This window comes from Nomascus leucogenys, chromosome 13, assembly GCF_006542625.1.
Source record: "Nomascus leucogenys isolate Asia chromosome 13, Asia_NLE_v1, whole genome shotgun sequence".
Taxonomy (NCBI): domain Eukaryota; kingdom Metazoa; phylum Chordata; class Mammalia; order Primates; family Hylobatidae; genus Nomascus; species Nomascus leucogenys.
The window spans coordinates 22841336-22862876 of NC_044393.1; the positions used below are offsets into that span (position 1 = coordinate 22841336).

A 21541-nucleotide genomic window follows, 5' to 3' on the forward strand; every position below is an offset into this window, starting at 1 on the left:
CTTTCTAGCCACAAGGGGATTTAAAGAGACAGTACCTATTTTTTTCTTTATTCCTCCTTTTGGCAAGCCAGATATTTAAGGAAATCTTAGGTCACTGGTTAACCACAGAGATATCACAACAGAAACTTCACTGACCCCATACTGCAAAGAATACACACTTCACAAAAATAGTTGGAAAAGTCACAAATAGTTGGCTCCAGCCCTCAATAAGCAAAAATCAGCAATCTCTGAGGCATGACAGAATTAGATTCTCAGTTACCACAATGTAATATTCATAATGTCCAGTTCTCAACAAAAAATTACAAAACATAAAAAGAAATAGAAAAACATGGTCCATTCATAGGAAAAAAATTGACAGACACCATCCTTGAGGAAGTCCAGACATTGGAATTATTACCCAAAGACATTCAATCAACTATCTTAAGTATGTTCAATGGGCTAAAGGAAACCATGGACAAAGAACTAAAGGAAATCAGGAGAACCATGCATGAACAAAATGAGAATATCAATAAAAAGATAGAAATTATAAAAAGGAACCAAACAAATTCTAGAGCTTAAAAGTATAATCTCTGAAATGGAAAACATACTAGAGGGATTCAACAAAGATTTGGGCATGCAAAAGAAGAGGACAGTGGATTTGAAGAGAAAATAATTGAAATTATCCAAAGGAGCAGAAAGAAAAAAAAATATAGGAAAAAAAACCTGAGAGAGCTGTGAGACATCATCAAGCATACTAATGTACTCATATATTCATATAGTTATATTCATTAGTATATTCATACTCATATACTCATATAGGAATCCCAGAAAAAGAAAAGGGACAGAAAGAATATTTAAAGAAATAATGATAGAAAATTTCCCAAATCTGATGAAAGACATCAATCTACACATCCAAAAAGCTCAATAGAATCCAAGCAGGATGAACTCAGATCCACACCAAAGCTCAATAGAATCCAAGCAGGATGAACTCAGATCCACACCAAGATATATTAGAATTGTCAAAACCTAAAGACAGGATTTTGAAAGCAGCAAGAGAGAAGCAACTCGTCACATAGAATTTTCAACAAGATTAACAGCCAATTCCTCATCAAAAATCTTGGAAGCCCAAAGGCAGCGAGATGACATATCTAAAGTAGTGAAAGAAAAAAAAACAAACAAACTTCTAAACCAAGGTTTCTATATATGGCAAAACTATTCTTCAAACATGAAAGAGAAATCCAGACATTTCCATATAAAATTGAAGGAGATCATTACTAGTAGACATGCCCTACCAGAAATGCTAAAGGGAGTCCTTCAGGCTGAAATGAAAGGATACTGAACAGAAACTTGAAGCCATAAGAAAAAAATAGGCCAGGCACCATGGCTCACACCTGTAATCCCAGCACTTTGGGAGGCTGAGGCGGGTGGATCATGAGGTCAGGAGTTTGAGACCAGCCTGGCCAACATGGTGAAACCCCGTCTCTACAAAAAACACAAAAATTAGCTGGGCCTGGTGGTGCTAATCCCAGCTACTCGGGAGGCTGAGGCAGGAGAATCGCTTGAACCTGGGAGGCAGAGCTTGCAGTGAGCCAAGATCACACCACTGTACTCCAGCCTGGGTGGCAGAGCAAGACTCTGACTAAAAAAAAAAAAAAAAAGCACTAGTTAAGATAACTTCAGAGGTAAATATAAGAGCCAGTACTATTGTACTTTTGGTTTATAACTTTTTGTGCTTTATAATTTAAAAGACAAATTCATTAAAAAATTATAAATATATATTAATGGGTGTAGAATGTAGTAAGATGTAATCTGTGTAAATAATAAAACTAACAAATTAGTGCATTGCAAACAAAACAGAATCAAAACAGCACATTGTGAACAATCAAATAAATACAAAAGGAGGTAGTAATGGAATTGAGGAATCAAAAACATATAAGACATATTAAAAACAAATAGCCAAATGGCAGAAGTAAATCCTTGATCAGTAATCACATTAAATGTAAAGGGATTAAGCTCTTCTATTAAAAACAAAGATTGGAAGATTGGAGTAAAAAAATAGTGTTTATATGCTGTCTTAAGAGACTCATGTTAGATATAAGGACACAAGGAGGTTGAAAGTAAAAGGATAGAAAAAGATACACCTAGAAAATAGTAACCATATGACAGCTGAGGTGGCTGTATTATAACCAGACAAAATAATCTATTTTTTTCTGGAGAAAGAAATATATATATATTTTTAAATATATACAATTATATATATATATATTTTAAATATATACAATTATATATAAAATATATAATATATATAACATACGTATGTTATGTATATATAATTTAGAATTAGCCAGCCAGACTCAGCTGAGATGATCCCAGTTTTCTTGGCAACATCAAAAGCATTGTAATCAGGAGCCAGTTGAACATACGCCTTCTTCTCTCCATCAGCCCTGATCGATGTGTTGACTTTGACCACATCAGTGTCATAGAGCCGCTTCACAGCCTGTTTGATCTTGTGCTTTTTGGCTTTTAACATCCACAGTGAACACAGGTGTATTGTTGTCTTTTGTCTAATTCATGTCAGACTCAGTGGTCACTGGTCAGTGGGAACTTGATGATGGCATAGTGGTCAAGCTTATTTCTCCTGGTAGTGCTCTTCTGAGGATACTGAGGCTGCCTTTGGAGTCATAATGTCTTGGGCCACAGGAAGGTGGGTGATGTGTGGATTTTTTTTTTTCCCCCTTGGTGGCTGTGTGGATGCCTTTCAGCACTGCCTTCTTGTCCTTCAAAGCCTTCACTTTGGGATGAGCTTTAGGAGAGTCAAGAGCTTCCTTCTTCACCTCCAGTGTCCTCTTTTGAAAAAGGCACACAAAATAAATTTTAAATCAAGAAAGGTTACAAGAGACAAATATGGATATTATATTGATAAAAGATATATATATACACACACACCCCTAACAGAGCTCCAAAACATATGAAACAGAAATGACAAAATTAAAGGGAGAAAGACACAAAAATAGTTGGAGACTTTAATACTCCATGTCCAATAATGGATATAGAAACCAGACAGAAGATCAATTAGGAAACAGAGGATTTCAACAACACTCTAAGCAAATTAGACCAAATAGATGTAAACAGAATACCACCCAACAACAGCAGAATACACAGTCTTCTCAAATTCACATGGAATACTCTCCAGGATAAACCATATGTTAAGCCGTGAAACAAGTGTTAATAAATTTTTAAAAACTGAAATTATACAGAGTACATTTCCAATTACAATGGAATGAAACTAGACATTGAAAATAGAAAACTGGAAATACACAAATATGTGGAAATTAACACACTATTTAAAAACGAATGGGTCAAAGAAGAAATCATAAGGAAAATTAAAAAATAACTTGAGACAAATGAAAACACAACATACCAGAACTTATGAGACATAGTGAAAGCAATCCTAAGAGGTAAATCTGTAGCTGTAAATACATACATTGAAAGAGAACTCATGGTGGGCGCAGTGGCTCATGCCTATAATCCCAGCACTTTGGGAGGCTAAGGTGGGTGGATCATCTGAGGTCAGGAGTTCGAGACCAGCCTGGCCAACGTAGTGAAACCCTGTCTCTACTAAAAATACAGAAATTAGCTGGACATGGTGGCAGGCACCTGTAATCCCAGCTACTTGGGAGGCTGAGGCAGGAGAATCATTTGAACCCAGGAGGCGGAGGTTGCAGTGAACTGAGACTGCACCATTGCACTCCAGCCTGGGCAACAAGAGCGAAACTCCATCTCAAAAAATAAACTCACTCGGGCATGGTGGCTTGCACCTATAATCCCAGTGCTTTAGGAGGCCAAGGTGGGAGGATCACTTGAGGCCAGGAGTTTGAGACCTGCCTGGGTAACAAAGTGAGATCCTGTCTCTACAAAAAAGTAAAAAATTAGCCAGGTGTGGTGGCATGTTCCTGTAGTGCCAGCTACTCAGGTGTCTGGGGTGGGAGGATTGTTTACCAGGAGTTTGAGGTTATAGTGAGCTACACTTGCACCACTGCATTCCAACCTGGGTGACAGAGTGAGACCCCATGTCTTAAAAAAACTATTTTTAAGATCTCAAATCAGTAAACTCAATGTACCCTTTAAAGAACTAGAAAAGAGCAAACAAAACTCAAAGTTACCAGAAGGAAGGAAATAAAGGTTAGAGCAGAGATAGAGAATCAATGAAACCAAAAGTTGGTTCTTGAAAAAACAAAATTGACAAACCTTTAAATAAGAATGAAAGAGAAGACTTAAATTACTAACATCAGAAAGGAAAGAGGGGATGTTACATTTTCACATGAATATAAGATATTTTCACATGAATATAAGATATTATAAGAGACTACTATTAACAGTTATGTGCCAATTGGGTAACCTAGATGAAATTCCTAGAAACCCACACTCTCCCAAAATCAACTGACAAACAGAAAACCAAAATATATCAATAACTGGTAAGAAGATTGTTATCAGAAACATTCCAACAGTGAAAAGTCTAGGACCCCTGGTGAATTCTTCCAAATCTTGAAAGAAGAATTAACACACCAGTTCTCCTCAAACTCCTCCAAAAAAATTGAAGAGGAGTAAACACTTCTTAACTCATGAGGTCACCATTACCCTGACACCAAAGCAAGACAAGGGCACTACAAGAAAAGACATCTACAGACTGATATCCCTTATGAATATAGATACAAAAATCCCCAACAAAATAGCAAGTCAAATTCAGCAGCATACTAAAAGGATTATACCTCATGACCAAGAGGGATCTATCCCTGCAATGCAAGGATTGCCTGGCACATGAATATCAATGTAATACACCACATTAAAAGAATAAAGAGAATAAAACACCTCATCCTAATTCAAGCAGAAAGAGCGTCTGACAAGTCAACTTGCTTTCATGACAGTAAACACTCAATAACTGGGAATATAACAATATGATAAAGACCATATATGAAAAGCCCACAATTAACATCATACTTAACAATGGTGAAAGACCGAAAACTTTTCCCCTAAGATCAGGAATAAAATAAAGATGCCTACTTTTGCCACATCTATTCAAAACAGTATTGGAAGTTCTAGCCAGAGCAGTTAGGCCAAAAAAAAAAAAAAAAAAGGATCCAAGTTCGAAAGGAAGAAGTAAAATTATCTCTGTTCACAGATGATATGATCATGTACATAGAAACTTGAGGCCGGGCGTGGTACCTCACGCCTGTAATCCCAGCACTTTGGGAGGCCAAGGCAGGTAGATCACAAGGTCAAGAGATCGAGACCACCCTGGCCAACATGATGAAACCCCGTCTCTACTAAAAATACAAAATTAGCTGGGCATGGTGGTACGCACCTTTAATCTCAGGGTTAGGGCTGAGGCAGGAGAATCACTTGAGCCTGTCAGGCAGAGCTTGCAGTGAGCCGAGATTGTGCCACTGCACTCCAGCCTGGTGACAGAGTGAGACTCCTCAAAAAAACAATAAAACTTGAATCCACACACACACACAAAAATAGTTAAGAGCTAATAAATGAACTTGGCAAAGCTGCAGGATATAAAAACACACAAAAAAATTGTATTTAGCTGGGCACAGTGACACAACTGTAGTCCCACTACTTGGGAGGCTGAGGCAGAAATTCAAGGAGGCCAGCCTGGGCAACATAGTGAGAACCCTATCTGTCTAAAAAAATTGTTTTTTTGTACACTTGAACAATCTGAAAAATTTTTTAAATGGTATCATTTACAATGGCATCAAAAAGAAAAAGTGCTTGGGAATAAATTTAACCAAGGAGGCAAAAGAAGTGTATCTTGAAAACTACAAAATGTTGCTGAAAAACATTAAAGATAACCTAAATAAATAGAAAGATATCCCATGTTCATGGATTGATATTATTAAGATGTAGATGCGACCCAAAGCAAACTACAGAGTCAATGTAAAATCTATCAAAAGCATAGTTGCATTTTTACAGAAATAAGAAAATCCAGGAAGACCCAACCAAAATGGCTGACTAGAGGCATTTTGTACTCGCCTCTTCCATTAAGAACAAAAATAGAGAGTAGATAATCACACTTTGAATAGATTATCCAAGACAGAACACTGGAATTCACAGAAAAGAGACAGGAAACTAAGGAAGGAAAAAGAAGCAAGGCAGCTTGTTCAGCCGGGATTGGCTGGGAACTGAGAGAGACCCCCCAGCATGAGGAAAAGGTAAGTGAGAGACCCTCAGTGGTCCACATTTCCACCATGAAAGGATTCTGCAGTTCTAGCCACGGGAGAGCTCCTCAGCTCTTGCAGTCCCTGAAACTTAACATAAGGAAGTGCCAGGAGATTGTTCAGTGGCACTGCTCCAGAAGGGAGCTCGCACTGGGTCCCCCACACTTCCTGAGAACAAAATGGCTATAGCAAGATGCCATTTAAAGCCCAGCCCCCAAAAGACTGTACACTGTCCTGGAGTCCCTGGGTGCCAAGGCTAAGGTGTAAGAGAACTGCAGACTGTTTTCCCCAGAGCTGAGGCATAAGTGACAGAGTTACTGCAGCTGGGGCTGAAGCACTACAAGGCATGTGCTTCTGCTGTTGTGGCTGAGGTACAACCATGGTGCCAGCTACCATAGCAGGGGCTGAGGCACTAGTGCCACTGGAGCTGAGTGAGGTGTGAGTGGCACATGCATTCCCCACTGGCCAGCAACCCTGTGCTCCCCAATGGAAGGCAGTAGTACAGCACTGCCACTCCCTATCCAAGCATTCTGAAGGTGGCCTAGGGATTGCCCTGTCCCTGTCCACCTTGGTTGGCACCTGCACACATCATAGGGAGCCTGAAGATGAGACTGCCCAGCCTGGCTTTACACCACCACCTCCCTGGCTGGAGCACACAGTCTAGGGGCTGGGGGATTGTCCAGCCTAGTCCACCACCATTGGCACTTTTGAATACTCCTCTTGGGTGCCTGAGGTTGGGGCTTACCCACTTGGCCACTACTACCTGTATGTACCACTTACGGGCCTGGAGAATGGGCCGCCCGGCCTGTTGTAGCCACTGCCAACACAAGCACATACCACTTGGGACCCAGAGGGTTATTTCAACACTGTCACTGCCATCTCCCATGCCACGCCAGCTGCCCAGGGGCCTGAGAACCTGCTCACATGCCTGGGAACTGCTGCCACTACTGACATCTGAGTAAGCCACCCGAAAGCCCAAGAATCAGCCTGCCTGGACCCACTAACACTGGTGCCGTTGTATGCTCCTCTGAGGCCCAAAGACAGGCATGCTCAGCCCACTGCTGCTACCACTGGTGCCTGGAGAATGGCCCACCTGGCATTCCAGTCCTTAGCAAAATTTTACCATAGCTTCCACTAATAACTACTTAGCCACTGAGGAAATCACAGGAACCACTGATGCTATTTATAGCCAAAGAAATCATACAGAGACTACACTATTGCACATACCAAGAATCAAAGCCAAAGTGTCCTACCCAACCGACACCATAGATACATCTAGGAAAAAGTCCTCCCCTACAAATGCAAATGCAAAAAATTAGAAGAAGCAACTGTTAGACCAGATGTGCAGATATCAACATAAGGACACAAACATGAAAAAGCAAGGAAATATGACACCTCCAAAGGAACACAATAAATTTCCTGCAATAGATTCCAATAAAAAATAAACTCACAAAATCCCAGAAAAAGAATTCAAATTATTGAGTGTAAGGAAGCTCAATGAGATGTAAGAGAATGTGAAGAAGAAAAACAATTTGGGAAATGAATGATAATTTTATCAAAGAGATATATGTCATAAAGCAAATTCTGGAACAGAAGACTTCATGAAACAAAGTACAGAATACAATTGAAAGCTTCAACAATATATTAGATCAAGCAGAAAAAGTCTTAGAGCTGGAACACAGGTCTTTTTACATAACACAGAAATAAAGAATAAAGAAAAATGAGCAAAGCTTTTGTGATATATGGGACACAGTAAAGCAACTACATATCTAAATTATTGGGATCCCAGAGGATTAAGAGAAAAAGAGTGAGAAAACCTATTTAATGAAATCATATTAATAGGTGAAAACTTCCCAAATCTCACAAGAGATTTAGACATCTAGATATAGGAGGCCCTGATAGCCCCTAAACGGATACAGTGCAAAAAGGTCTTCTCTATGGCACATTATAGTCAAACTCCCTAAAGTCAGATAATTCTAAGGACAGCAAGAGAAATGTGTCTAAGCAACTATAAAGGAAGCCCCATCAGACTAACAGTGGATTTCAGCAGAAACCTTACAGATCAGGAGAAAATGAGATGATATATTGACAGGGCTGAAGGGGAAAAAAAGTAAGCCAAGGATACTATGTCTAGCAAAATTATCCTTCATAAATGGAGAAATAAAGTACTTCCAAGACAAGCAAAAGCTGAGAGAATTTATCACCACTAGACTGGCCCTACAAGAAATGCTCACAGGAGTCCTAAACATGGAAGTGAAAGCACGACATTTAACACTATGTAAAACACACGAAAATATAAAACTCACTGGCAAATCAAACACACAGATGAGGAAAAGACTCAAATGCTGCCACTACAGAAAACTACCAGAGTACAATGCCAAACAAAAAGGAACAAAAAAATATATAAAACAACCAGAAAACAACAGTATAATGATAACAAAACCTCACATATCAATAATCCTTGGCTGGGCATGGTGGCTCATGCCTGTAATTCCAGCACTTTGAGAGGCCAAGGTGGGCAGATCACCTGAGGTCAGGAGCTTGAGACCAGCCTGGCCAACATGGTGAAACCCCATCTCTAAAATTACAAAATTAGCCAGGCATGGTGGCACATGCCTGTAATCCTAGCTACTCGGGAGGCTGAGGCAGGAGAATTGCTTGAACCCAGGAAGCAGAGGTTGCAGTGAGCCGAGATTGCACCCCTGTGCTTCCGCCTGGGCTACAAGAGTGAAACTCTGTCTCAAAAAATTATTATCATGTAGCATTTGTACCAGAAATGCAAGGATGGTTTAACATACACCATTCAGTTAATGCGATACATCACATCAACAGAATGACGAGCAAAAATCGTATGGTCATCTCAATAAACATAGAAGAAGCTTTTGATAAAATTCAACATCGCTTCATGATAAAAAAAACACTCAGAAAACTGCATAGAAAGAAGATAGTAAAGGCTATAAATAATAAACCCAAAGCTAACATCATATTGAATGGGGAAAAGCTGAAAGTCCGTCTTCTGAGAACTGGAACATGACAAGGATGCCCACTTTCACCACTCCTATTCAGCATAGTACTGGAAGTTCTAGCCAGAGAAATCAGGCAAGAGAAAGAAATAAAAGGCATCCAAATTGGAAAAGAGAAAGTCAAATTGTCCCTTTTTGCAGATGACATGATCTGATACTTAGAAAAACCAAAAAGACTCCACCAGAACCCTTAAGGCTGGTAAGCATATTCAGCACAGTGGCAGGATATAAAGTTAACATACAAAAATCAGAGTTTCTATATGCCTATAATAAAATAGCTGAAAAAGAAATCAAGAAGGTAATCTGATTTACAATAGCTACCAAAAATAAAAAAAGATACTTAGGAATAAATTTAATCAAGGAAGTGAAAGATCTCTGCAAGGAAAACTGTAAAACACTGATGAAAGAAACTGAAGAGGACACAAATGGAAAGACATCCATGCTTATGGATTGGAAAAATTAATATTAAAATGACCATACTGTCCAAAGCAATCTACAGATTCAATGCAATTGCTATCAAAATACCAATGTAATTTTTTCACAGAAGTAGAAAAAACCCTAAAATTTGTACAGAACCATGAAAGAGCTAAAAGTCAAAGCAATCCTAAGCAAAAAGAACAAAGCTGTAGGCATCACATAACCTGACTTCAAAATATATCACAAGGCCATAGTAACCAAAACAACATGGTATTGGTATAAAAATAGACCCACAGACCAAAGGAAAAGAAAATAGAACCCAGAAATAAAGCCACATATTTACAGCCAGCTGATTTTCAACAAAGGTGCCAAGAACGTGCAATGAGGAAAGGACAACCTCTTCAATAAATGATGCTGGGAAAATTAGATATCCATAAGCAAAAGAATAAAACTAGACCTGTATCTCTCACCATATACAAAAGTTAAGACAGATTAAAGATTTAAATATAAGACCTTGAATTATGAAACTACTGGAAGAAAACTTAGTGCAGAACACTTCAGGACATTGGTCTGAGCAAAGATTTTATGGCTAAGACCTCAAAAACACAACTAAAACAAAAATAGACAAAGGGAACTATATTAAAAATCTTCTGCACAGCAAAGGAAATAATCAGAGTACAGAGACAACATGTTGAGTGGGAGAAAATATTTGCAAAACTATTCATCCAACAAAGGACTAATATCTAGAATATATAAGGAATTCAACAAAAAATCATATTAAAAAGTGAGCAAAAGGCGGGGCACAGAGGCTAATGCCTATAATCCCAACACTTTGGGAGGCTGAGGTAGGTGGATCACTTGAGCCCAGGGGTTCGAGACCAGCCTGGGCAACATGGTGAAACCCCATCTCTACAAAAAATACAAAAATTAGTCGGGTGTAGTGGCACATACCTGTAGTCCCAGCTACTCAGGAGGCTGAAAGTGGGGAATCAGTTGAGCCCAGGAGGTTGAGACTGCAGTGAGCCATGATTGTGCCACTGCATTCCAGAGCCTGGGTGACAGAGTGAGACCCTGTGTCCAAAAAAAAAAAGTGGGGGTGGAGGGGGGCAAAAGACATGAATAGACAATTCACAAAAGAAGACATACACATGGCCAATAGGTATATTAAAAAATGCTCAACATCACGAATCAAAAGGGAAATACAAATCAAAACCACAATGAGATATCATTTTATCCCAGTTAGAATGGCTATTATTAAAAAGACAAAAAATAATAGAACTGGAGGTCATTATGTTCATTGGAATATCCCAGGTACAGAAAGACAAATACACGTTCTTACTCATATGTGGCAGCTAAAAAACTTGATTTCATGGAGATAGAGAATAGAATGATAGATAGCACAGGTTGGGAAGGGTGTGAGAGTAGAAGGGGGAAATGAAAAGAGGTTGGTAAATGGGTATAGACTTATAGTAGATAGAAGAAACAAAGTCTAATGTTAAATAGCAGACTAGTGTGACTATGGTTAGCAACAACGTATTGTATATTTCAAAGTTGCTAGAAGAGAGGACTTGAAATGTTACCAACACACAGAAATAATAAATACTAAGGTGATGGATACCCTAAATATGCTGACTTGATCATTACACATTCTGTGCATGTAAAAAATAGTCACATGTACCCCATAAATATGCAAACTATTAATTAAAAAAGAATAATCCATCTTAATGTTTATATAGAATCTCAGGGGACCCCAAATAGACACATTGAGAAAAAACAAAGTTGAAGGAGTCACACTCACTTGATTTCAAATTGTACTACAAAGCTACAGTAATCAAAACAGTGTGGTACTGGCATAAGGAGAGACATACAAAACCAATGGAATAAAATGAAAAGCCCAGAAATCACCACGTAGTGGTCAGTTGATTTTTGACAGGGGTGCAAAGACCATTCAATGGGAAAAGACAGTCTTTTCACCAAAAGGTGCTGGGAAAACTGGATATCTACATGCAAAAGAATGAAATTATACTCTTACCTTGTACTATATACAGAAATTTACTTAAAATAGATCAAAGAACTAAACAAAAAAGCTAAAGCTATAAAATGCTTAGAAGAAAATAGAATCCTTCCAGATTTTTGATTAGGCAATTATTATTTTTTTTTTTTGAGACAGGTTCTTGCTCTGTTGCTGGAGTGCAGTGGTACAATCAAACCTACTGCAGCTTCAAACTCCTGGGCTCAAGCAGTCATCCCACCTCAGCCTCCTGAGTAGCTAGGATTACAAGTGTGCACACTTGGCTAATTTTATTATTATTATTTTGTGTGTGGGTGTGTAGACAGGATCTCGCTATGTTGCCCAGGCTGGTCTTGAACTCCTGACTTCAAGCATTCCTCCCCAACCTCCCAAAGTGCTGAGATTACAGGCGCAAGCCACCCCATCTGGCCAGGCAATGATTTCTTATGTATGACGCCCAAAGCATAGGCAACAAAAGAAAAAAATAGATAATTTGGATTATGTCAAAATCTAAAACTTTTGTGTTTCAAAGAGCACTGTTAAAAGAATGAACTCATAGAATGGGAGAAAAGAACTGAAAATCATACATCTGATAAGAGATTTATATTCAGAATATGTATAGAACTCCTAAAACTGAACAACAAAACCAATTCAAAAATGGGCAAATGATTTAGACATTTCTCATAGGAAAATATACAAATGGCCAATAAGTACATGAAATGATGAATGTTAGGCATTAGGGAAATGCAAATCAAAACCACAGCATGATACCACTTCACACTTAAGATGGCTGTTACAAACACACAACCAGAGAAAACAACGTGTTGGGAGGATGTGGAGAAACTGGATCCCTTGTGCATTGCTGGTGGGAATATAAAATGGTACAGCCCCTTGGGAAACAACTTTGTGGTTCTTCAAGAAGGTGAATATAGGATATTACCATATGATCCAGCAATTTCACTCCTAGTTATACACCCCAAGGACTGAAAACAGGGACTCACATATGCATGTACATCAGTGTTCTTAGTGGCATTATTCATAGTAGCCAAAAGGCGGAAACAAGTACCACCAGATGAATAAACAATGTGTGTATATATACAGTAGGATATTATTCAGCCAAAAAAGGAATAAAATTCTGATACATCCTACAACATGGATGGACCTTGAAAACATTTTTTCTGAGTGAAATGTCAAGACACAAAAAGACAAATATTGTACGATTCAACTTACATGAGGTATCTAAAGTAGGCAAATTCATAGAGATAGAAGGTAAAATAGAGGTTACTAGGGCCCAAGGGGAGGAGGACATGGGGAGTTATTGTTTAATGGATATATAATTTCTGTTTAGGATGATGAAAAATTGCTGGAAATAGAGTGATGGTTTCAAAACATTGTAAATATACTTAATGCTACTGAATTGTACACTTAAAATTGTTGTAGTGGTAAATTTTATGTTATTTATATTTTACCATGGTTTTTTTTCTGAAAGTCAACATGGCAATGTGATGAGTGGATTTGAATCACAAGCATTGGCTCCCCTCAGCTACTAAATCCAACACAAAGTGACATGTTGCTGTCCTTTGTGGGACAGAGCAGGAATGGCAGGGTGGCCATGCCATTGGTATTGTTCTCTTCTGTCTGAGACAGGTAACTGTGGGTACAGGAAGGGCCAGTCTGTTTATCTGTACCTGGTTTCTCATGGCTTTCTCAGCCACCTGCAATTAAGGACCATTTCTTTATGAATCACAGATGATGGACCTCTCTGATATCAGCCTTACTTTGACTTTGACTTTAGGGTTGCAAGTTACAAATGAAGTGAAGACATCAGTAGAATACATATCAGAACTAGACCCAGCTGCTATTATATTGGAACAGCATGTTCTGGAGAGCCTGGAAGGAGAGGGCAGGATGAAGCATTTTAGGACAGCACTCCAGAGACAGTGGTGGCAGAAGCCTGGGGAGCTAGTGGGAATTTAGTGGGCCTGGAGAGGCCAAACCGCTGCTCCTGCTGCTAGGCCTAGGGTTTAGCGGGGTCTCTCAGAGATCTCATGGCCTTACAAGGTTGAGCCAGCATCCTGTCCTTAACCCGCATTCCCTCAGGCTGGAGGGTGGGGAAGTGGATGGCAGAAGGCCATTGCTCATGGAATTAAGAGGTCCTCAAAGCCAGTGATGCCACCCTGGTATAGCAAGGACCAGGCTGCCTGGGGGGCAGGTGGTGGCAGCTGCCGTGGAGTGACAGGCATGTGTTTTCTTCTCAGAAACAGACTGAATTTGATGTGATTAATGTGAAGGACTGGCCAGTTTGGGAAACCACCTGCCACATGGAAGAGCCAAACCCGACTCTCTGCTGCCACATGCCGTTCCCATGCCCGGCTGCTGGGCACCTGGGAGAGCTTCCAGAGTCCTCGCAGACAGCCCAGAGCCTGCCGCTACCCTTGGCCTGCCTACCACCAAGCAAGCAGCAAGCAAGATGGGGTTCTCATCAGTTCTTCCTCCCACAATGTAGGACCTTTCCTTTACCTTCCAATGGATAAAATAGTTCAGATTTAATAATCATATTCATAGACACAGAATCAAGCTTTTAACATATACATCCACCTCTATATGTTAAATAAAACATCAGATTATCAACACTGTCATTACGTAGAAACTTTGGTTAGCCAAGCAGTGCATTGTCATTTATGTCATCTCTAAAAATGACCTGTGTCTGTTCTCTGGGGATTGCTGGGTCACAGGTGCCCCTTACCTTCCACAGTCAGGCCGGGAAGTTACAGGCACAAAGCTATGTCTGGAACCCCTTTGTGTTCCTCAAGGAAGCAGTACCTTTGAAGAGATCTCTGCTGCATTAAATGATGACCGGCTACGTTTCATGTCAGGCTTGCTTTGCCTTGTGGGCTACTCAGTGCAGAACCTGCTGTAACCCTCAGTTCAAAAAATGGACTGGCAATGTGATTAGTGTTGGATGCTTTACCATTCTCTTTAGTTGTTACCGTAATTCTGCTTTTTCATGGGAGTTTGGATCATGGACCATAACTTTTCAGTTATCAGATCAACTAAAGAAACATTTGTTGTTAAGCCTAATGTGCTGACCTATGTGCCTGCATTTTTTTTTTTTTTTAATCTAGACATGTTTGGAGTGAGAGAAAGACGGAAAAAAGACATGGGGTAGGGATATAAGTAGAAGTCTATAGCCACAGCCTGTAGCTTTGACCACTGTGGTTTTCAGAGCCCTTTCTCCACACTCATTTCAGAGCCTCCTATGGTTTGGGAAAGAATAACACACTGGCCCATTAGTAAGGGTGAAGGCTGGAAGGGTTTGTTGACTTCTTGGAATTATCAGAGGTAGGGTGGTCTTTAGCACAAAGACTTGCATGCAGAGATCCCTGGCAGAACACCCAGAGTTCCCCTGGCTCCCACCCCAGGGTCTGGCTGGTGTGCTGGATGCATGCCCGAGGGTGCTGGGCACCTGGGAGAGGTGCTTTTAAAGTTCTGTATTTATATCCCCAAACTTGGAAACAAGAACTCTACTTTAGCCTAACCCTCATGTCCTTTTTTGAATTGAGAAAATTATAGGAAATGGTGCCTTTGAAAATTAGAAAACTTGTTTACAGAGTTGTACTAAATGGTAAATCCTCAATTTCCCCAAGACCGGTTGCTCTGAGAGTAGCTGGTGAAGAGGGGCGAACTAAAGACCTGTCCACCTGTAGCTCCACTCGCTTCTTAGAAACCACCTGCTTCCCAGAGTGCCAAGCCACAGGTACCAGGCTTCGTGGGCACAGACACCTCCTGGGCTGGGCTGGGTGACAGTGCTAGAAGACCCCAGAGAGAGGGCAAGGGCTTTGGGCAAGAAGCACTCATGGTGTTTTAGGGACCGTCCTTCTCCCCTACCCAGGGAACTGGACCTGGCAGGGCACCGTGCTCATGTGGCTCCAAGGACAAGCATGGCGGTGGCCCCTTCTGCCTTCCAGGAGAGGGCTTGCTTTGGAAACCAAAATCATGTTCTTCTAAAGTGTCATCTTCTGCCCTCCCTGTCCCAATAGGGACCACATCTTATTTGTCTCAAACAGGGACTTGTGAGTACTTGGCAAGTTTTGCAGCCTATTTTTGTATTCTTAATTTGGGGAGTAAAGATGTTTGGTCTCAAAAACCTTTGAGGAATTGCCAAGAATGGCGAATGATTGCTTTCCTTCAGAGAACAGACACTTGGAATTTCTTCTTTTAGTGTTTATATACATGCAGATTAATTTATATATATATACACACATATACAGTATAAATACTCATTTGATTCTCATAAAATGCGCATCTGGCGTGTGCAGTTGAGAAACTTGGTGACATGGGTGTTGGGGAAGTAGCCTGTGTTGGAGGGACACCAGTGCACTAGGCGGCTGGGGCGGCCCAGGCCGAAGCCATCTCCGGGTGCCTGAGAAACCACCCAGTGCCTCACCTCCAGATCCTGTTGGCATCACCTCCAGAGCCGTGTATGCACTGGCTGAAGAGTTGGTTTGTGGAGAGGATTTTCTTGGTTACTTGTATTCACAGTTAATTTACAACCCAAACAGCAAAACACAGTTGGTGGACAAGTTCATGCAGGACCTACAGTGACCCAGCCATGGGCACTAGCTCATCTTTCAGGTGGAAAATTACAGTGCTGCCTGCCCTGGTATGTTTTTCTTACAGATGTTAGCCCTGCCCAACCGCCAGGGCTACACCACAAAAGGCAAGAATGCCCATGTAAGGAGCCCAGCAGTCTGGACAGATCCTTCTTCCTCTGCTCTTGGATGAGAGTGAGTGAGTATGGTCTGGACCTTATCCTTGAAAGATGATCAAAAGCGATGATGAGGGAGGCAGTCATCACGCAGGTGCTTAAAGGGACATTGTAGGAGGTACTCAAGGGTTTGGGGGCAAAACCCTGAATCCAGCCAGTCGTGCACAGAGACACACCCACACTAGCCCAGTGGCAGTGGGGGATGTGGGATGGCAGCAGCCAGGTATGTAGCCCTGTCACAGGACAGCTCACTGTGGTTTTGCACACTGCCAAAGGGTTAAATTGTGTTGTTGCCTTCAGTAGAAGCCATTTGTGGGCTGCAAAGTTGAGAGGTGGGTGAGCTTAGTCTCTCCTGAAGAAAAAGCTTATAAAAAGTGGCTAAACTTACTCCTTTTCTCTGTATGCAGTTGGACTCGTCAGAGATAGTAAAATCATCTTTTAGGGTTTTTTTTTGTTGCTGATGTCTTGTGCCCGTTTGTTTTTTACATGGGGTTGTAGATCGAGTTCTCAAAGGTGAAACCAGATCATCATTCTGATAAAGGAAATTTAAATTTGTTACATAGGCTTTGCATATTTTCATTACTTGTTTTCGCTTTTGACTATAAAGGAGCTTTTTTATTTTGGGAGGGGAGGAGTGTCATTTTTGAGAATCTTGGGTTCCTGAAAAAGAACACCCTAGTTGGATGGCTTGCCAGGGCCTTGGGGTTTGGTAGTGATTGTACAACTTAAAGCTCCTTTCTCTTGGCTGAGTGACAGGTGGCTGTTCAGGTGGACCAAAGCACCTTGACACAAGGACTCCACAGTCTGCTCTCTAGTAGCACAAGGAGGAAGTTGGACAGAACATTGGGTAGTGCCTTGTGGGCTCCCACATGTACTAGTGGTCTCATCTCCAGCTGACCTTGGGAGGCCGTCCCACCAGGAAATGTGTGTATTCTCTAGCCTGAGATGTGGCCCTGGTGGGTTTTATCCTGCTCAGTCAGTGGCCTAGTGGCAGGTCCTGTGTTCTCTCCCTCTCCCTCCCGGCTCTGGGACATCTGTCCCTGGCTGCCTTTCATGGAGGAAGGACACTGGCCTTTCTGGTTGGATGCTGTGTGGATGCTCTCTGCTTGAGCCTCATGGTCTCTTGTCTCTTCTTGGACAAACATCCTCAGATTGGTGCAGCTTTTTCAGTTCAGATATCACACCCCAAGTGGATAAAGGCAACTTGCAGGAGAGGAGAGCCAGCCAAGAAGAAAATTTTAAAACCAAACCTAGTTTGGGGTTTTCCTAAAGTCATCGCTTTTTTCTTGCTCAGAGTTTACTGGGAGATTTCACCAGTTTGACTCACCATTTGCAGAAGATGTGCTTTTGTATTAAATTTAAATTTTCACATATCACATCCATTCTTAAGGTAGTTATATGCTGGAGAAGAAAAATCCTCTAGACACATGAAGGCCCACATAGTCAAGTCTTCCAGGGCAAAGCCAGCAGCCCACCCAGGTCAGGTAGCCAGCAGGGCTCAGTTCCCCTCACTCCAGACATGGACCCTCCTTTTCAGGGTCTCTTGACCCAGCTTCCTTCTCTCCTTTGGTAAAAGGAGAGGTCTGAGAGCACAGACCTCTCTCACTCAGCCAGCCTGCCTAGATCACGGGGGGCCACTCTCATGTAGCTTGGGGAGCACTTGATCTCAGAAAAGCTCCAATGTCTGAGCAAATGGGGAGTTGTGGAGCTCAAGCCTTTCTCCTGTGCTCAAGTCCCTTCCCCAAGCAAGGCGTCAACCTCATCTACCCACCATGTAGTTTTCTCTGGCCATTTAAATGGGGCGGCAGGGACATGATTGGGCCATGCCACACCAGGGCTGGTGAGGCAACCAGTTTTGATTTTGACAGAGTGGCTGGATGAAAAGTGGCAATCAAGGTGCTGCTTGGTTTGCTCTGAGTGCAAATGGAACCAACAGGTTTCTGCTGCAATCTGTGTGTTCCCAGTGCCAGGTCACAGCAGGAGGAGTGGGGCAGGGCTAACCAAGTTGTCTCTGAATTCACTGAGCATCTGCACTTAGTTGTGAAGTTAATGGGAGTACACAGAGCATCTGGCCTTGGAGAGGGGTTGAGAGCCTCCTTTTTGGTTCTTCATTCCTGAGCTCTTGCCTGCCCACAAATCTGACCTCTTTGAATGGGGACACAGTCCTTCATCAGACTGAAGATATGACAGAGAAGTTTCTATTTAGCTCTAGATCCAGCAGAGTCATCCATTCTAACTGCCCTGAAGTCTAGAACAGAGGAGGGAACCCAGAGGCTGGGGATGAGACTAGGCAGACCCTGGTTACTATATGGACAAGGACAGGGGAAAGCACCCCCTTCCTCAATTTCTGAAAGTCCTATCTTTGGGTTCGCAGGACTTTGAGGATGATAAAGAACATATAGGTACTAGCTTGTTGTTGCTGGTCCCAAGCTTCCACAGCCCTGAGAACCTGGCTTTCGTGGCTACTCTGGCAGGAGCCGAGCAAAGGGAGAAGGGAGGAAGGCAGCCACTCTCGTGGGGACTCTAGGCACCTTCCCCACTGTCCACTTGGATAGGCGGTGAGCCCCAGGGTACTGAGAGGAGCCTGAGCATTTACCTGCCATTAGTGCCTCTTCCTTCAGGAGACTGGCTTGAAATGTGTGTTGGTGCACATGCACACACACACGAGCACCTGTATGTGTTAATGAATAGTTTTTCTTGGTTAATGCTTTTTAACTTCTGTTCCTTTCCATAAGTGGATGATTCAAAATTAACATAACTTGGCTGGGCGCAGTGGCTCACACCTGTAATCCCAATACTTTGGGAGGCCGAGGGAGGCGGATCACCTGAGGTCAGGAGTTTGAGACCAGCCTGACCAGCATGGTGAAACCCCGTTTCTACTAAAAATACAAAAATTAGCCGGGCATGGTGGTGCGCGCCTGTAATCCCAGCTACTTAGGAGGCTGAGGAAGGAGAATCGCTTGAACCCGGCAGGCGGAGGTTGCAGTGAGCTGAGATAGTGCCACTGCACTCTAGCCTGGGTGACAGAGCGAGACTCTGTCTCAAAAAAAAAAAAAAAAAAAAAAATTAATGTGACTGGAGTTAAAAGTGAAATGTCAGGTTGTTTAGTCACTGAATACAGAGAGCTACAAGTGCTTGGTCTTTCCCAAGAGTCAAACCTGAGTAGAAATACATTTAAAAGAAAAATCTACCACATGGTACCTATGAATCCTGTAATTTGTTTAGGGAGATCTTGTCACTCATCCCTGGTTCTTGCCCAGTTTTGTCTCATTCTTGCAGTTTGCTTGAAACAGGGCCAGAGCCCCACATGAGATTGTCAGCAGGAGTGAGGAGCGCCAGTGCCCACTCCTAAGCAGGGACCCGGCACAGCAATCGGGTTGTTCCCTGTTAGACTGGGTCGGGGCCAGGGGAGAAGCAGTCACCCCTGTGTAGAGGGTTCCCACCGTGCTTCTGAGCAGTTGCTTTGTTCAGAAGTGTTAGGAGGGTCATATTGTGCCATAATTGTTATTAAAGAGAAAACACGCCCACCTTCCTTTCTGCCCTGCTGGCCATTGTTCATTGAGTTTTACTGAGCGCAGCCTTTGTGGAAGTCAGGGAGGTTGCCAAAGGCCTGTAGATGCCTCCTGACAAGGTCTTGATTCCTAGTTTTCTAGCACCCATTTGCATTTTGGTCTTCAGCACAAAGCCTTGTTCCCTGTGGCCGGAATGCTGGGCAGTAAGACTGGGGAGTGACTGTTGAGTAGTCTGCTGTCAGGAGAGATGGCTGAAAAGGTGATCATCTTGGTGCTAAACAAGTAAGAGGCAACTGCTGCCCTGTTTTTGTTTGTTCTGAGGCACGATGAAACTTTAGCCAAACTCTGCAAGAGGGTCCCATCTCCTGCCATGGCCAGGTGTGAGAGACCAAACTGAGAAGACGGCATACTCTATCACTTAAGCCTTGGGTAGAATGGGAATTATTTACCCTGGGTAAACATTTTAACAAAAAAATGGAACTTAGCTTTGGTTTGGACTGTGGTCATGCCGAGGCAGGAGTGGGGTTGCCCTCTTGGGGCTGAATCTCCAGGCCTCACGAGGTCCCCTGTGGGGATGCTGCTATTTCTAAGATGCAAATTGCACATTTCCTAGATTTTGTATCTGTGGATTTGGATAAGGGAGGGGAACAGGGACAAATTGCTTGTACAATTTGAAATGGGCCTCAATGGTACTTCAAACCTTTTGATTATTCCTAAATAAAAACATAAATATATTTCACATCTGCTGACTTATTTTGTGGGGGAGTCAGGAAAAAAGCCAGAAACATTTCACTTGTTCTTGCCCACTTCTGTGGATCTTAAACTCCAGTGGATGGGTGGGGCAGTTTCCCTCAGCTCACCAGAGAAGTTCCACCTCACTGTCGTCTGCATTGCTGAGTTCACCACACTGGCTTCTACATGAGAAAACTGTGATATTTTAGAAACTATGCTAAATAGACAAAGGCAGTCAAACCTGGTATTATCTGGTGAGAGGACACTGGCAAGTTTTTTTCTGTTTCCTGTGAGAGTGCTGAAAAGCATAGCCTGTCATTTGCTGGGGCAGGGTGCAGGGGTTAGGCAATATGCATAAGGACCCAGGGGCCTTCTGGAGGAAAAAAGACTTAAGACCCAAAGCATTTGAATTTTGTTGGGATGGCCCTGAAGGCCTGGGACAGAAGGAAAAAGGGTCCTTTGAAATGAAATCACCTACAGTGGAGCCAGGCAGATTCTGGACACCAGAATAGGAGTCCAGCTTATGTCATGGGGAAGCAGCTGTGTGTGTTGAATCCCAAAAGCCAGGTCCTTGGAAACTAGACCAAACTGGCATGCAACTGGCAAAGCCAATCAGCTGAATGCTGTAGTGGGTAGACTCAGGCAGTGACTCACTTGGACACTATGGGTGGAATTTGCAGGAGCGACCAGGCAGGGGGTTGCTGTGGGGTTCCTCCAGGCAGGGAACAGAATGCCTAGATTAACCCCTAAGCACAAGTCCCCTGGGAATTACCAAAGTACCCAGAGAAGACAGGAGTCACAGTCTGAGGCTGTGCTTGATCCATTTAATTAAAATGTAAAGAAGGTGTGATCTTTTAATTCACCAAGTTAGTCTGGTG

The 21541-nt window shown here is 42.2% G+C and overlaps 1 protein-coding gene across 8 annotated transcripts in view; it reads left to right on the forward strand.

The window, feature by feature from the left end:
- ZHX3 (zinc fingers and homeoboxes 3) overlaps positions 1-20670 on the forward strand; it is a 145116-nt gene extending 124446 nt beyond the window's left edge. For 4 of the 8 annotated variants that reach the window (XM_030826066.1, XM_030826060.1, XM_030826068.1 and 1 more), the window contains exon 4: positions 13910-20670. In XM_030826066.1, the coding sequence (XP_030681926.1) occupies positions 13910-13920 (11 nt within the window). In that variant the 3' untranslated portion in view covers positions 13921-20670. The remainder of the gene's footprint in view (positions 1-13909) is intronic. The other 4 variants (XM_030826065.1, XM_030826064.1, XM_030826062.1 and 1 more) reach the window with 1 other exon arrangement.
- The last annotated feature ends 871 nt before the right edge of the window (positions 20671-21541 follow it).